At 42.7% G+C, this 17,963-nt stretch overlaps 1 protein-coding gene across 1 annotated transcript in view; it reads right to left on the bottom strand.

Annotated features, from left to right (window-relative positions):
- Positions 1-17,963, bottom strand: part of LOC124722966 (rhythmically expressed gene 5 protein) — a 177,269-nt gene that overhangs the window by 13,096 nt on the left and 146,210 nt on the right. The window contains exons 3-4 of the mRNA XM_047248135.1: positions 11,306-11,410; positions 4,680-4,754 (exon numbers count right to left, since the gene is read on the bottom strand). Of these exons, the coding sequence (XP_047104091.1) occupies positions 4,680-4,754; positions 11,306-11,410 (180 nt within the window). The remainder of the gene's footprint in view (positions 1-4,679; positions 4,755-11,305; positions 11,411-17,963) is intronic.

Raw genomic sequence — 17,963 nt, 5'->3', positions numbered from 1 at the left:
TAATTTGCTGGGAAGTGGCGGTGCGGTCCCCTACGGCACTGCGTAGGATCCTACGGTCTTGGCGTGCATCCGTGCGTCGCTGCGGTCCGGTCCCAGGTCGACGGGCACGTGCACCTTCCGCCGACCACTGGCGACAACATCGATGTACTGTGGAGACCTCACGCCCCACATGTTGAGCAATTCGGCGGTACGTCCACCCGGCCTCCCGCATGCCCACTATACGCCCTCGCTCAAAGTCCGTCAACTGCACATACGGTTCACGTCCACGCTGTCGCGGCATGCTACCAGTGTTAAAGACTGCGATGGAGCTCCGTATGCCACGGCAAACTGGCTGACACTGACGGCGGCGGTGCACAAATGCTGCGCAGCTAGCGCCATTCGACGGCCAACACCGCGGTTCCTGGTGTGTCCGCTGTGCCGTGCGTGTGATCATTGCTTGTACAGCCCTCTCGCAGTGTCCGGAGCAAGTATGGTGGGTCTGACACACCGGTGTCAATGTGTTCTTTTTTCCATTTCCAGGAGTGTATTTTTCTAGATAAAGACTCGTATCAGGTAAAGAAGTCACTTGGCTCGACCCGACACAGCTACGACTTTTCACTGCTGCTGAAAAAAAATAATTGCGCTATACTCAATGAGGTGCGACACTTGGTACTGGCTCTTCCTTCGGTGCGCTACGAGCTGTGGCACTGGGATTTAAATGTATACCAGGACTACAGTGATCTACTCGCAAACAAATTAGGTACGGAACTTTATTTTTTGGAAGTGTTGATTAAAACATTGAGTACTCCTTGTATTTCCTATCGAACCTCGACTGCTGCCGTGCACTAGAAGTAACAAGTCGTCCACGTGGGATGACTTAACAGGTGGTGTTTTATAGTATATCCACAAGTTCTAAGTTGGCATCCAAGAATTAGGAACCGCATACAGAAGCATGGGGGGCATCCCTCTGTAGTACGTTTGCTAACTGTTGAAGGCGGACTTGGCAGCGTCACGTGCCTGGATCATGCATTCATTGTTAAATCGGCTCATGTAAATTGTATCGCTCCACTGGCATGCCATTTGGACTTGGAATTCTGTCCTTTTCCGTTTTAGACGTGACCTCTCCCATCTCTATATCCATTTACGTCAATATAGCTACTGAATTGTCACGAGGCGCAGTGAGGTTTTGTCTCAATTGTTTGTGATTTTAAGTGTCATCCTTCACTTTATCATCTGGACTCTTTGCAGCTACTTGTCACTCGGCCCACTATTTGGATTGTGGAGACGATAACATGGTACCCAATTTTCTTGATGATAGTGTATGGGGCACACCCATCGATACGCTGCGAGTTTTCCACGATAGAACCTCTCTATTGACTAGTTCGTATGGCAGACCTTATCTCTGATTTACACCGCTCGCAACTGCCTGAATTGCATCACAATCAGGTTTCTGTCATGAAGGCTTTCTTGATATATGCTTCTCGCCTTTCAGCTTGCCTACTAATCTCTATTAGTGCCTGTCACCAAGGTGTGATCTGTATTGTATAATGTTGTTTCTTCACAGCCAGAAGTTTTTCTATTGACTTTTCGGTGTTTTATGACAACTATATCTCGCAGCATTCGTAAGAGTAGGGATTCGCATTCAGGGTAATAAACTTGCAGTTTGCTTGTATAATTATTCTTACCTCTGAGAAATCAATGCCATTTTTTTCTATATTTTCCTAGATAGGCAGTATATTAATCAACTATGGTCGCTAGTTGTCTCTACTGAAGGAACTTCACAGTTTTGTAAGTTCTAAGCCAACGTCTGTATGGGTGTTTGCTATTCTAATAATAAACCTCTCGATTTTTTCAGTAGCATCTTCTACAACTACGATGTACTCACCTCACAGCTTAGTAATTTTATCTACTTTTAACCTCCTTTTGCGTGCTATTACTGTCACCATTCGATATTTGTCTTTCGTTATCATCGCAGCTGCTGTAGGCATGCTAAGGATCCTTCGTTGCACTGAGTACGATTCCTGCAGACAGATCACATCATAGTCCTGTTCTTCAACGACTTTCGTAGCTCAGGCAGAGCCGTCACATCGTGCATCGGATACATGTATGCCGTTCATAACGACTGAACGACAGATAATTGGTATGAGAGTATCTAAATGGTTCAAATAGCTCTGAGCACTATGGGACTTAACATCTGAGGTCATCAGTCCCCTAGAACTTAGAACTACTTAAACCTAACTAACCTAAGGACATCACAAACATCCATGCCCGAGGCAGGATTCGAACCTGCGACCGTAGCGGTCGCGCGGTTCCAGACTGAAGCGCCTAGAACCGCTCGGCCATACCGGTCGGCGAGAGTATCTATTTGACTACGGTTTTATGTGGTGAAACGCCACTACGAATTAATTGTAAAGCCGTTCCAATTAAAATTCTTCCTATCTTTTTTGCAAACTTCCCGAATTAAGTCTTAAGCTATTCTACGCTGAGCGGAAAGTTAATTGCATGTGAGTGAATCTGTTGATTCCAGAACTGAGACTATTATTAAATTTCCCATGTAATGTTTCACACGTATTAGATGTTTCAAAGTTGTTTTAACATTAAACAGGTCTTTTAATACAGACAACCAGAGCATTTTATCATTGATTTCATGATTTTACCGAGGATCTAGTCAAAGAGTTTGTGCTCTCGGATTAAATCTACATTATATGAGTAACAACATCCACTATCTTCTTCTCGTTGACAGTGCTGGATGTCAATTCAGGTGTGTTATTAACTTGAATGTCTACGTCTAATATTTGTCTCTCCCTAAGCACACACGGAGCTGTTTTAAATTTTGCAGCACACTATCTAACCCGCAATTATTTAAATGAGGATATGTTCTTCGCGTATTTCCGTGGAGTATCGCCAGTTCGTTCTTGGGCTGAAATGCCGGTTTACTGCAACAAACTCTCTGAACTGCTTCTGTTCAGTTAGATACAGGGTGTAATGGGTATAAGTGCGGATATTCCTACTAAATCAATAAATGAGCGTTTGGCGTCATTTGCCGGGAGGCCCCTTACGGGGCAGGTCCGGCCGCCTCGGTGCAGGTCTTATTACATTCGACGCCACATTGGGCAACCTGCGTGCCGGATGGGGATGAAATGATGATGAAGACAGCACAACACCGAGTCCCTGAGCGGAGAAAATGCACGACCCAGCCGGGAATCGAACCCGGGCCCGTAGGACGGCAATCCGTCACGCTGACCACTCAGATATCGGGGCGGACGATATTCCTACTGGTGACTGACAACAGTGTAGTGAAAAACGTTTTATCAGTATTTAAGATATTTACAGGCTAATAATTATAGCAATTACAGGTCGTATGTTTCTAGGTTGGGTAGTACCTCCAAGTACATGTGGCTAGAGAGAGCCATTAATGCTTATTTTCCCCTGGGCAGCAGGTCAGGTGCTGCGTTTGAATATGAGGACGCAAAACGGTTCGTCTATTCTGACAGGCGTAGTCCACTTAGCGGTGCAGTTACGACTGTGCAGAAAACAACAGGTCGTAACATTTCTGACACGTTTGCGGGAAGACTGTTCAATGCAGAGGAACAACAGGAACCACTTGTAAAAATATCTGGACTTATATCCGTTACACAGGGTATTTTAAGTATCACAATCCATTCATTTTGCGGTTTATATTTTCCTTCTTTTATTTCAGGAAATACAGAAAACTGGGCATATTGTCCTGGGGCATTTATTCTTTTCGTGAGCTGGTTCCCCATAACGCTCATAAATGGTATTATCCGAAGTACAGAACGTTTAGATGCTTCGTAAGTCAAAGCACGTTAGACACCATAGTAGAACCAATAGTTTCTGTGACAGATGCTGGACAAGCCAACTACAACTTATTTCGCTATTCTAATATTATCTTCTCTTACAGAACGTCCATTCCGGTGCAAAATGGATTTCCGTTTAGGAAAACGAAGTTGATGCCTGTATCTCGGCAATAAACGAAATTAAAAGGAGGACGATTAGGGTTTTAAGGTCCCGTCGACATTGAGGTCATTAGAGATGGAGCACAAGCACCGATTGCTCGAAGGATGGGGAAGGAAATCGTCCCTGCCCTTTTAAAGGAACCGTCCCGGAATTTGCTTGGAGCGATATGGGAAGACTAAATCTGAATGGTCGGACGCGGATTTGAACGGTTGTCCTCCAGAACGCGAGTTCAATGAATTAACCACTGCGCCACCTCGCTCGGATTAAGTCTGTTTCATTAGTCACTGGTCACTATTCGTCCAGGCGAAGAGGGGTTACAACAAGTATCTTTAAAGAGTCAAAGATATTTAGGTGAAAACGGTGGGTACCTCTCTACCTGTAATAAGCAATAATTGTCGAGAGAATGAAAAAATAAAATTACATCATCCGAATGCACAGCACGTTCTACATAGCTATTACAACCTATGAAAGATTTGTAAGGCACACGAATATTCAAAATCTTTATATCTCATGTGTGTATAAATCGTGATGACGTCACTCCAAACACGCTGCTGTGAACGGTGACAGTGGCTTTTATTGCTTTGCTTTCCTCTATTGTAACAATCTGCCAGACTCATCCATCCCAAGAAGTTTCAAGTACTTCGACAATTGCAAGTTGATTGTTTGCGAGGCTTTTAACTACAGAAAGCACTCTATGAGCGTTATATTAACTATATAGTTACCTGAGTGGTAGTCTGCTGGATGCGAAGCCGTTTCGCCGTGGCTGTCAACTCCGCCCTTCATCATTGTGCCCCAAACTGTCGTAAGGAAAGAAACAACGCCTTAAGTTTCCACATTATATTACTTGCAGCCAAAGCTCATACAGAGAAGAGGATAGTAATCGAAATAGCAAGAATGAAAATACAAAACTATTCATTTTGTACAGCATAGTTCCACAGTCATTTACAATAAGAATGACAATAATATATTATTTAGTCTGGATAGTATAAAACACAATAGCTTATAATGTACAACTACACTGAGAGACAGAGCCAAACCGTTTCTATCATCTTCAAGTATATAGAAAATATCAGTGTTAAAACATAATTTCCATAGAGTTAAAAGAGGAAAGAGACGTTTCGGGTGCATAGCTACCAAGTAAGTGGACGTTAGAAGAGTTTCTGCTGACATGTGGGCCTATTACAATATCGCATATTTCAGGCCATGTGATAGAAGATGCTGTTTTAATGTAATTATATGCAACTTCAGAATGTGACCAGCAGCAGTCATAAATAGCAGCCAAATTCCAGATGAGACGTGAATATTTCTGCTATATCGTCTTAAAACGGCTGCAGTTGCGCTGCTTGCTATGAGAACAGTGCACAGGTAGTGTACAATCATATACAGGGTGTTACAAAAAGGTACGGCCAAACTTTCAGGAAACATTCCTCACACACAAATAAAGAAAAGATGTTATGTGGACATGTGTCCGGAAACGCTTTTTTCCATGTTAGAGCTCATTTTAGTTTCGTCAGTATGTACTGTACTTCCTCGATTCACCGCCAGTTGGCCCAATTGAAGGAAGGTAATGTTGACTTCGGTGCTTGTGTTTACATGCGACTCATTGCTCTACAGTACTAGCATCAAGCACACCAGTACGTAGCATCAACAGGTTATTGTTCATCACGAACGTGGTTTTGCAATCAGTGCAATGTTTACAAATGCGGAGTTGGCAGATGCCCATTTGATGTATGGATTAGCAAGGGGCAATAGCCGTGGCGCGGTATGTTTGTATCGAGACAGATTTCCAGAACGAAGGTGTCCCGACAGGAAGACGTTCGAAGCAACTGATCGGCGTCTTAGGGAGCACGGAACATTCCAACCTATGACTCGCGACTGGGGAAGACCTAGAACGACGAGGACAACTGCAATGGACGAGGCAATTCTTCGTGCAGTTGACGATAACCCTAATGTCAGCGTCAGAGAAGTTGCTGCTGTACAGGGTAACGTTGACCACGTCACTGTATGGAGAGTGCTACGGGAGAACCAGTTGTTTCCGTACCATGTACAGCTCTTGCAGGCACTATCAGCAGCTGATTGGCCTCCACGGGTACACTTCTGCGAACGGTTCATCCAACAATGTGTCAATCCTCATTTCAGTGCAAATGTTCTCTTTACGGATGAGGCTTCATTCCAACGTGATCAAATTGTAAATTTTCACAATGAACATGTGTGGGCTGACGAGAATCCGCACGCAATTGTGCAATCACGCCATCAACACAGATTTTCTGTAAACGTTTGGGCAGGCATTGTCGGCGATGTCTTGATTGGGCCCCATGTTCTTCCACCTACGCTCAATGGAGCACGTTATCATGGTTTCATACGAGATACTCTACCTGTGCTGCTAGAACATGTGCCTTTACAAGTACGACACAACATGTGGTTCATGCACGATGGAGCTCCTGCACATTTCAGTCGAAGTGTTCGTACGCTTCTCAACAACAGATTCGGTGACCCATGGATTGGTAGAGGCGGACTAATTCCATGACCTCCACGCTCTCCTGACCTCAACCCTCTTGACTTTCATTTATGGGGGCATTTGAAAGCTCTTTTCTACGCAACCCCGGTACCAAATGTAGAGACCCTTCGTGCTCGTATTGTGGACGGCTGTGATACAGTAAGCCATTCTCCAGGGCTGCATCAGCGCATCAGGGATTCCATGCGACGGAGGGTGGATGCATTTATCCTCGCTAACGGAGGACGTTTTGAACATTTCCTGTAACAAAGTGTTTGAAGTCACGCTGGTACGTTCTGTTGCTGTGTGTTTCCATTCCATGATTAATGTGATTTGAATAGAAGTAATAAAATGAGCTCTAACATGGAAAGTAAGCGTTTCCGGACACATGTCCAAATAACATATTTTCTTTCTTTGTGTGTGAGGAATGTTTCCTGAAAGTTTGGCCGTAACATTTTGTATCACCCTGTAGATGCGAGGGTGGGCGGCGTCGTATCGATCGCTTGAGCACAGTAGTGAGACGAACCACAGCATGTTTTAGTTTCTGTGTCTGAGGAAATGAGGAGAATGGTATTTAGTGCACTTCGACGATTTGTCGTAGGATTCACGATAATCTGTAGTGTAGGTAATTTGATTATCGACATAAAACAAAATTATAAGTGACCATGTGTAACTGAACATCCAGGTAACGAGGTGGTCTAACGGTAACTAAATAGCTATTCGAGGTATTAACTATGCGCAAGCTAATAGAGAGAAGAATGAAAACCTTATTATAAGGCTACTAGCAAGAAATGTCATACCGATTTGCTCATACGGAGGAGGCAACTTTTGTGTAACAATTTGGGATGGACCACTGACATTCCCACACCACTGGCAATAAAGTTTACTGTTTCACATTTATGTAAAAATAACTCCATCAACGGAGCATCGCCGTGATCATGATATAGTTGTTTTCACATCGCTGTGTAAAATCATAAAAATAACTGTTTTACGTAGGTGAACTGAAGTCTGAGTAATATTAGCTGTCTGCATTCACACATTACCTGTTTTCCTGTTATTCGGGGTAAAGAGTAAGAACAAATTTCGATATTTGGAAGTAAAGGCACAAAAACAGCTGATAAAACTTTTAATTATGAGAAAAATGGCAAGTATGTCAAACGAGCGTCGCACAAGGTAATCTGTTGGAAATTAGGTTAGTGGTAAGCTGGTAAGCGTACCAAATATGTGAAGGAAGAAGTAGAATAGAGTAGAATTAGCTTGCTGAATACTGGGTACGTTGGTGAACCAGAAATTTAATACTGAATATCCATTGAAAGAAGAACATTTGCATTTCGTGATTACAAGTGCTACAGTGGCTTAACGGATGTGTTTCAAAAGATACTGGCGTCTTAACGGGAGTGATGCATCATTATGTGTCATGTTAATGCATGGCTGAATGGTTTTACAGGCGCCAATAGAAGAACGTTCTCCATTGTGATTCATCCGTTTCCTTAGCTAAGTCGTGATTGAATAAGTATCAGTGTCAAAAACTGCTTATAGTATTGAAAATTAAACCACTTTTGGAATAATGAAATGAGAATGATTAGAATTAATAATCTCGTCTCTATTTGGACCATTAAAGAGGAAGCAAAACTCAGCTGGGCAAAAATGAGAGCTGAAACTGATTGAGTCTTTTTTAAGCAGATACTGTAATATATGCCTTAAGTTACGAGGGCTGTCCAGAAAGTAAGTTACGATTGGTCGCGAAATGGAAACGACTATGAAAATCCGATAAAGCTTTGCAAAGATGTGTTGGGCAGTGTCTCTAGTATGACTCTAGGTAGAATTATGTCGCTCTTTTCATTCCTGAGCTCTTAGTGAGCGCGTAAAGATGTTATAGAAAATAGTGTCTCCCGCCAAGTACGAGGGCCTGGTGAGAATTTTCCCCTGAAGCTATGCAACCAACATTACATAACTGTCATGCGGTTTCTTCTTCAAGACAATTCTCAGCCTCATTCTGCAGGGGCAATAAAGATGTTCCTGCATCGTTTCTATTGGAAATGTTTGGTTACCCACAATACAGCCCGTAATTGTCTCCCACTGAGTTTCATCTCTGCTCAAACGAACCGCTGGCTATGAAGACAACATTTTGGCACAGACAACGAGCTTTAGGCCGGCGTAGAGAATTTGCGGAAAGCACTGGCGGCTGCCTTCTATGATGAGGGTATTGGAAAGTTGGTACAACGCTACGACGAATGTGAGTCAGAACGGCGACTACGTAGAGAAGTAGCTGAAAGGTGTAGCTAACTGTTACAAATGAAACATTTTTGATTTTCACTATGATTTTCATTTCGCGATCAATCGTAACTTACTTTCTGGGCAGCCCTCGTATTTCTGGGTACAAAAAAATTCAAGGTTGGGCTAGATGGAATTTGTGTTTATCTTCTCTTGACCGTTCTAAAAACAGTCCCACCTCACTTGGTAAAATGGAAGGGAGATTAGGGTTTAACGTCCCGTCGACATTGAGGTCATTAGAGACGGAACCTCAGTTGGTGTGGCAAGTCAAGAAATGTAAGTTGTTTCTGTCCCCTACTGTCTGCAGGTTGACATATCTTATACTGCGATTTTGAGCCACGTAGTAAACGGGAGAGTTAACCGATCAAGAAAGGTGATTATCTACTGCCGCTAACGTGGAAAGTTATGATTACCTTCTTTTTCGATTACAAGCGTCCTCAGCTTCTTTATTTCGCCAAACAGAGGGAAAAGAGGAGTACATCTACATCTACATTTATACTCCGCAAGCCACCCAACGGTGTGTGGCGGAGGGTACTTTACGTACCACTGTCATTACCTCCCTTTCCTGTTCCAGTCGCGTATGGTTCGCGGGAAGACCGACTGCCGGAAAGCTTCCGTGTGCGATCGAATCTCTCTAATTTTACATTCGTGATCTTCTCGAGAGGTATAAGTAGGAGGAAGCAATATATTCGATACCTCATCCAGAAACGCACCCTCTCGAAACCTGGACAGCAAGCTACACCGCGATGCAGAGCGCCTCTCTTGCAGAGTCTGCCACTTGAGTTTGCTAAACATCTCCGTAACGCTATCACGCTTACCAAATAACCATGTGACGAAACGCGCCGCTCTTCTTTGGATCTTCTCTATCTCCTCTGTCAACCCTACCTGGTACGGATCCCACACTGATGAGCAATACTCAAGTGTAGGTCGAACGAGTGTTTTGTAAGCCACCTCCTTTGTTGATGGACTACATTTTCTAAGGATTCTCCCAATGAATCTCAACCTGGTACCCGCCTTACCAACAATTAATTTTATGTGATCATTCCACTTCAAATCGTTCCGCATGCATACTCCCAGATATTTTACAGAAGTAACTGCTACCAGTGTTGTTTCCGCTATCATATAATCTTACAATAAAGGATCCTCCTTTCTATGTATTAGCAATATATTACATTTGTATATGTTAAGGATCAGTTGCCACTCCCTGCACCAAGTGCCTATCCGCTGCAGATCTTCCTGCATTTCGCTGCAATTTTCCAATGCTGCAACTTCTCTGTATACTACGGCATCATCCGCGAAAAGCCACATGGAGCTTCCGACACTATCTACTAGGATAATGTACCCTATGGACTTACACTTTAAAAGAAAGGTGCATAATAAACTATGATCGTTATCCGAAAAGCAAACAGGAAGAAATAAAAATAACTTCTTCTCCACTGGGCTCACAGCTTGCGTTAGATCATAATATGACATTTTTATTCTTCTATAGAAAGTGATCTGTGTTGTCAACATAGTGCATAAAAGAACTTACGTTCCAGGATGACTTATGGACGTCACTCCAACTAGACGTAAGTATAATATAAAATGAAATTCATAGTACTATTACATGAACGTTGAATAACATGACATATAAATATGATGTCAATAAGAACATTTGATAATGGCACATATGCCGAAATACGTTTGTCGTTAACTTACGTATTCAACAAGAAATAGACAATTTACAGCTAATTTTGTCAAAAGTATAAAAAAAATTAAAATAAATTTCACAAATAGTCGTATTGTGATGAAGCAGATATGTGGCAAACGACGGTACTTCACTCACCACAGAACTGAGAGTACGCAACAATAAATGAAATTCCTCCCGTCCTACACAAACGCCTGCATCGTAAAAAAAGGTCACCGCTAAAAGCTCAACTGTCGCCAGGTTTCTAATTCCAGAACACGCTACAAATGCTGACGTTGCAGTTGTCTACTATGAGACGTAACAGAAACTACATCAGATTGTTCAGCATAAACAGTAAGGAATGCTAGTGAAGGTAACTTGTTCACTGCACATGTTCGCACACTAGAACTGCTACTGTCTTGCAGGAGGGAAGTTTAAGTGCATCCATCACACAGCTGACGTCTTGGAGGAACTGACTCAACTGTTATTAATGTTCAAGCAGATACTGTGTAAAAAACACATCGACGATGGTGTCAAAATGGGGGCGAACTGGTTGACAACGCAGTCAGAACTCTTCGCTTTTCGAACAGAAAAGTTGGTATAATAACTTAGAAAATGTGGGCGCATTTTGTGGAAAGTAAACAAAGGGGTTGTGGTTTTGTTGAACTCAAAGACGGCTACGTAACAGTAACTATTCCTATTGTCTCACAGCAATACGAATGTGACAGCTCGCTAGAATAGTATCTAAGTAATATTTCCTTGATAATAATTAGCTTTAATTTTTCTGCTTATAGTAGTTGTTTCAGATCATCTACATTCAAAACATATAACCGATGCTTTTTATAGGTACACAATTTTTAGTCTTTATAAAGCCTAAAGCGAAGAAAATTTTGCACTAAGGGAGAAGTACTTACTGAGATCCGAGGCTCCACGTTGGTATGGGTCCATCCGGTTTAAACTGGAGTCTTCCATTTTAGCTAAATTCTTGTAGCCATGGATGAGCATTTTGGTGTTGCAATCTGAAAAAGAAGTAGAGAAGTTACAGTTAGTTTAGTTAGTCTTCAATATAACCCGTACAAAGAGAGAATTATTCAGACCGTATCGGAACTAATAACTGATGGTATGACTCTCCGCATATTTGATTGAGAGATCCAGGAATGCGACTTGTTTCGTCTTCAGATTATGTGAGGCTACGAAGGCAAGCAGGAACCGTTGCAGAGTACGTGGAAAGAGAATGATACGTGGGAAAAAGTTTCATTTTATGTGACGTTTAGTATACAGGGTGTATCATAATTAATGGCGTAAACGCATACAGTTGAAAGTACACGACACTACAAGCAAAAAATTCTCGAACCCGGACCCTGAGAATTGACATTCTGTCGCGCTGACCACTTTACGTCACAAGACATCCGTTCAGGTTGATCGTTGATTCCTTTACTCAGGTTTTTTTATTATTATTACAGAGGGTGAGCAGCCCTCTGACCGAACACGCTGGGCTACCGTGCCGGCACAACTCAGCTACCGGGGGCGGGCAAAGCACAGGTGTAATTCGTGTATGCCTATGCAGTCCCGCTACATGTGCAAAGATCCCACTTTCTCGGATGTGCTGATGCACCTCTTTGGTACAAGCGTGCAGCCTCCCGTGCACAATCATTAGCCCTACCATACATAAAAACGGATACACGCATACTCCTCGTTACCGTAATGTTCCATGTTACCATCAACATTCGTACAGTTCAATTGCTACTCCGCAAACAACTGCAAGAATAACACTGTGTACAGTACTGTCTTATCCATTCTGTTTACAGCTCCACGTCTCTAAAATGTAAACAAAAACATCACGGACTGGTGTACTGAATTCACACAGAATCACGTCGATAATGGCTGGTAACCACAAAGTTGCATTTTTCTCGCAAACGGTTCATTTTCGAACCTATGTTTACTGATGCTCTTTTGCGTCTAGCATCAAGTACTTTCAACTGTACGCCATTAATGATTATACACCTTACATATCGGGAACACGACTGTGCCTCGACCTATTTCTCTTCATAGCAGAAGAATCTAAACCCCTGAATGACCCGTGTAGAATTAAAGTACATATATAATCCAGTTGAACTGCTTCAAAACGAATCTGGAAATAGTTGACGCTTTTGATGGCCTTTCGTTGAATTACTTAAAATGGTTGTGGACATGGACAAACACTTTCTCTTAGTAAGTCAGCTCCTTACTATAAACGGAGTATGTTTTTGATTTATCGGTGACAGCGCATAATCTGAAGTACAGGTCTGATCCCTATGGAGCTGTGCAAGGATAGTGACTTTTGCTGAACCAAACTACATTTCAAGAAACGTTCCCATATATTCGCTGGGATATTTGCATCTACTTTAAACAAAGAGAGTTAGTTACAGGCGGTGGACGTGACAAGGAATTTACATCTATTAGCAACAATAAACTTTTAAATAGTAGGCAACCAATACGCTCTTGATCCTATGAGATGTAGCATAAAATGTTCTCTCGTTGATGTGTGAGGAAAGGTTAATCCCAGAACCTTGTTCAGTTTTCACCAGTACTTGTACTGAAGGACTTCATGAGAGATGTCACGGATTGTATTTGCAAAGGCGTTATTAGCCTTTACAAGATTTCCGCTGGCTGCATTAATGCAGTGTTATAAATGCCAAGGATGTACCGAGGTGAACGCCAAGATAATAAGGTCCATCTTAAATGTATGCTATTTGGTCAGTTGCTTCTGACGAGTGGGACTGCATGAAAATTAAACTGTGAATTTTATCTTGCTTCGTGTACCGGCTACATATTTATGAAAGTGGAAAAACAACTGAAGACCTTTAAAAGGTTTAAACTTAGCTACTCTAACCAAATGAACGATTGCTATATTTGTTGACATAGGTATCAGGAAGTTAAAAATTGCGTATTTTCATTTGTTGATATCTTACGGGATGCTAATTTGGGATATCGAGATTTGAATATCGCTGCTAGTAATTCAGTTTAGTGTCTTACGTACTGTGTGGCAAACTTAGCTTGTCTCCCAGGCTTAGTTTTTCTTCTGACAATGCCGCTGGAAGAATTATGTCGACAGAAGATGTTCACTGAAAAAAAGTTTCGAGAATGGTAAGTCACATACAGAGTTCATCTTTTATTAAGGAACATATTCCTTTCAACTCTTTATTCGCTACTTATGAGCATGAGCCATTCGTAAGGTTCTAAGAGTGATCAGTTGTCCTCAAACTTCATTAAAAATATTTACAGATAAATGTACAACAGGTACTGAAATAGTATGCCTTGCACTTCATTACAAGTTAGATACCATCCCAGTAATGACATCCAATACTGTCGAGCATGAAAGGATTATGTTTTATTTAGTGAAATACGTTATCTCTTCAGTGAATAAGCTTATCTTTCATGGCAGTTTAAATGATGTAAACCAGGACATTCTCGACATGCACCAAACGGAAACAATGCAGGTGAACGCATTGGCTACGAAACAGGTTCTACTCGACCAATCAACGTTCTCCAAAGATGCTAGTTCACTGTACCCGCGAATCACTATCGAAATGAGCCGGGGCTGAATCTCGCCAGAACAAAAAGTTGCCGAGCACAGCAAGCTGTATTGTGTTCGGATGATCCGCAAGTGATGGCCAGCTGCCCCACTTAAGTAGACTGATTAACAGGAGTACAGATTTTTGAATATTACTACAATTCACTAAAGCCTCAATATTTCCCGGAGAAAGAAATGTTAGTGAGTTCTAACAGCAGTCTCGTGTAGTTTCTCACAATCCAATTGCTGTTCCGACTTTCCAACTAACACCAGTGCGCGTGTGCAACAAACACCAATTTTAGTTGGAATTGGACCCTATGGATCACTCAAAGCTGTTATGTTTCAGTCTGATTTTTTCTTCGTGGATTCTTTTTCTTTCTTCAGTCTACTTTATCCGTGGTTTGGTGGCAACTTCACTCTCTGCCTATACTTCCGATTTGCTAATTTTTTGTCTGTACGAGCGTCTATTGGCAATGTCTGATGGACTTACACGGACATTTTCTAAATCTTTTTTTTTTATACCTGCTGGAACAAGATCATGGTTTTGAGTTGTTCGATGTACGTTGCAATTTTGTGGTAGGTTTTCTTGTCGATAATCTGTTGAATATGCCTATAAAATTTCAGTCTTCTTTTTCTTATGTCTGCCGCGAGATTCGATACTTCTTCGGTTGTTTTAGGGGACTGTGATTGTATCCACCTATTGTACTTTTCGGGGCGAGTTTCTTTCTTAGAATTTTGCGTTCTTCTACAGGTCGTCAGGCGCATTTTCTGTGGTATTTTCAGGAGATGTTTTTGCAACGTATAACTGGAGTCAATTCAAACAAATCCTGCTCATTACGTCTTGCATACGACACCCAGCGACGGAAAGCGTCGGTTTGTGTCACATCACAAAGAAAATTATTTTTAAATCGGAATTCGATAGAGTGGTCCCAAATTATCCTAATGCGTTATTGGTTTTATCGATATGTATTAACAGGAACAGTAATACATGAGGAATAACGATTTCTCTAGCAGCGACTAAGCAACGCTTCTGCATGGCGATAACTGTGCGGGCCGGAGAGGTATTGTCGCTGCTAGAGTACTGATTTGGAGTACCGGTTGTTCTTCGTGTTTTACTGTCCCTGCTAGTACATATCGATGAAACGAATATCGCACTAGACTAATTTGGAAGCGCTCTGTCGAATAGGCACCTTAAATTTCACTTTAAAAGTCATTTTCTCTGTAATGGGAAAGAAACTGACGCTTTCCATTAACGTAGGGCGTCGGTTGAAAAGACGTGATGAGCAGCATTTTTTTTGGGCCGACTCCAGCTGCACCTTGCTAAAACGAAACTGCAGATATCTGTTGAAACACCAGAGAAAATGCGTCTGACGACTCTTAGGTGAGACACCATATACTGCGATTTTTTTGCTACACTTTATATATACACTCTTTGACATTTTCTGTGGAACAACTGTCAATTAATACATAACACCCGACGAACGATAGAAAAAGTAAATGTAGAGGGTGGGATGTGTAACTGCAGCGAAGCCTGGGCACGAACGCTCTGTATGCCTTCGACAGTTCATGCACTACACGTTTGACGAATGTTGTAATGGAACCTATTAGTGTGACATTCCGTGTGATACAGAAACACGTCTGCAAGACATCATTTGAGTGTTTACGATCCTGGACGAGCAGTTGGACGGCTCGAAGCCCGGCTAAATTGTCACTAATGTGGCCACAGTAATGGGTGTATCGGAAAGTGTCATCTCGCGACTAAAATGGGTCGCTGACGGTGGTAATGCTACGCGAAAGCATGCAGATGGTTGTAGACAGGTCATCATACCGCAAGAGGATAGATACGTAGCCCACTTCAACCACACCTTCATCGAGAAAGACTTCGTTGGTGTAGAGAGCATGTTGGTTGAGGCCAGCAGCGGTGGTCCAGAGTAATGCTCTCCGACGATTCTCGCTTCACTGTGGCAAGTGATTTTGGCTACCTGTTAGTGTGGTGAACATAATGTTCATGAGCGTCATCGGTATGGCCTAGCCGCTATGATGTGGACAGGTATTGTGCACACTGGCCGAACACCGCTGTATATCTCTGCGTGAGGTGCCGTTACAGCACAGCGGTACTGCTGGGAGATTGTTCTGGATCATGTCCGTCAGTTTAGGGGTATGTTGGGTCCCGACTTTATGTACGACGTCCGACCACACAGACCGCTAAGATGTCAGACACACTGGGAAGTGAAGATACTAAACCTATGTAATGGCCTGTGTGCTCCCCAGACTTAAACCCTACAGGGCATGCCTGGGATGCTCTTGGCAGGCGTGTTTCTTAATGAACATCCATTCCCGAACCGTGCAAGAACTTGCAGCCACGTTGAGAGAGGAGTGGGACAATATCTCTCATGGACTCCCAACAGTTTCAAATGTTCAAATGTGTGTGAAATCTTATGGGACTTAACTGCTAAGATCATCAGTCCCTAAGCTTACACACTACTTAACCTAAATTATCCTAAGGACAAACACACACACCCATGCCCGAGGGAGGACTCGAACCTCCGCCGGGACTAGCCGCACTATGACTGCAGCCCCCAGACCGCTCGACTAATCCCGCGCGGCCCAACAGTTTGACAGCCAGAATGAATAACAGATGCAAATTGTGCATTGGTGCCCAAGGAGGCCATATTCCTTACTGAGAGTCTGATATCGATCTTCCTGTTTCGAGTCTGACCTGGCTCAAACGTGAACGTTATTTATCTCTGTTAGCCTTCTTTCCCATGTGGTGAAATATGTACGATTCTCGTTATAAATATATCACTCCACCTCTATAACGTGTATACTCTGTTTCATGTAATCCATTATTGCCTGTGATTATTCCTGTCCAACAATGTCTCTTTAGCAATTGTCAAGCAGTGTAAGTAATGTGTAGCTAAAGGGCGTTGAAATGGATGTCTCCTGTTACAAAACTGAAGTTCGTATACATTACGAGCTTCTCTACGATCAACACTCGCCTCATCCTCACACACTATCTGAAACCTCACTTGGCCGGCCGGAGTGGCCGTGCGGTTGTAGGCGCTGCAGTCTGGAACCGCGCGACCGCTACAGTCGCAGGTTCGAATCCTGCCTCGGACATGGATGTGTGTGATGTCCTTAGGTTAGTTAGGTTTAAGTAGTTCTAAGTTCTAGGGGACTGATGGCCTCAGAAGTTGAGTCCCATAGTGCTCAGAGCCATTTTTCTGAAACCTCACTTGTAAACAACAATAGTAACAGGTAAGTCACACTGACGGGTTAATACCAGAACAATCAACTAATTAGGAGGTAGCTATGGCATTCAGAGTCGTGACCAACGCACCTCGTATTTTAAAAACAAAATTTGAGATTAAGAAAATATGTTTTTAAAATTATTGATGGCCAAATGGCGCTGAGCACTATGGGACTCAACTGCTGTGGTCATCAGTCGGCTAGAACTTAGAACTACTTAAACCTAACTAACCTAAGGACATCACACACATCCATGCCCGAGGCAGAATTCGAACCTGCGACCGTAACAGCAGCGCGGCTCCGGACTGGAGTGCCTAGAACCGCACGGCCAACGCGGCCGTAAAATGATTAAAGCTAAGTGTTGCACATGAAAGATTTGAAGTGAAAGATTGTTATAACTGTGAATACGAAAAAATGTCTTTATAAAAAGACAACATTTCACTGCAATAAATCGTTGGGAGCTAGCAGCTGGCAAGGCTGGTTGTTGTGGAATGTATTTCGGAAAGGATGAGGGATTGGAAAGATGTGGAGCGGGGACCGAACCATGCTTCTGGAAAGGAAAGGGCCGAGTGGTTCTAGGCGCTACAGTCTGGAACCGCGCCACCGCTGCGGTCGCAGGTTCGAATCCTGTCTCGGGCATGGATGTGTGTGATGTCCTTAGGTTAGTTAGGTTTAAGTAGTTCTAAGTTCTAGGGGACTGATGACCTCAGATGTTAAGTCCCATAGTGCTCAGAGCCATAACAACTGCTCATTCTCACTAAATGTTTATT

This window comes from Schistocerca piceifrons, chromosome X (assembly GCF_021461385.2).
Source record: "Schistocerca piceifrons isolate TAMUIC-IGC-003096 chromosome X, iqSchPice1.1, whole genome shotgun sequence".
Taxonomy (NCBI): Eukaryota; Metazoa; Arthropoda; class Insecta; order Orthoptera; family Acrididae; genus Schistocerca; species Schistocerca piceifrons.
Note: the sequence above shows the minus strand (reverse complement) of the source record. Positions and strands in the feature narration are given on the sequence as shown.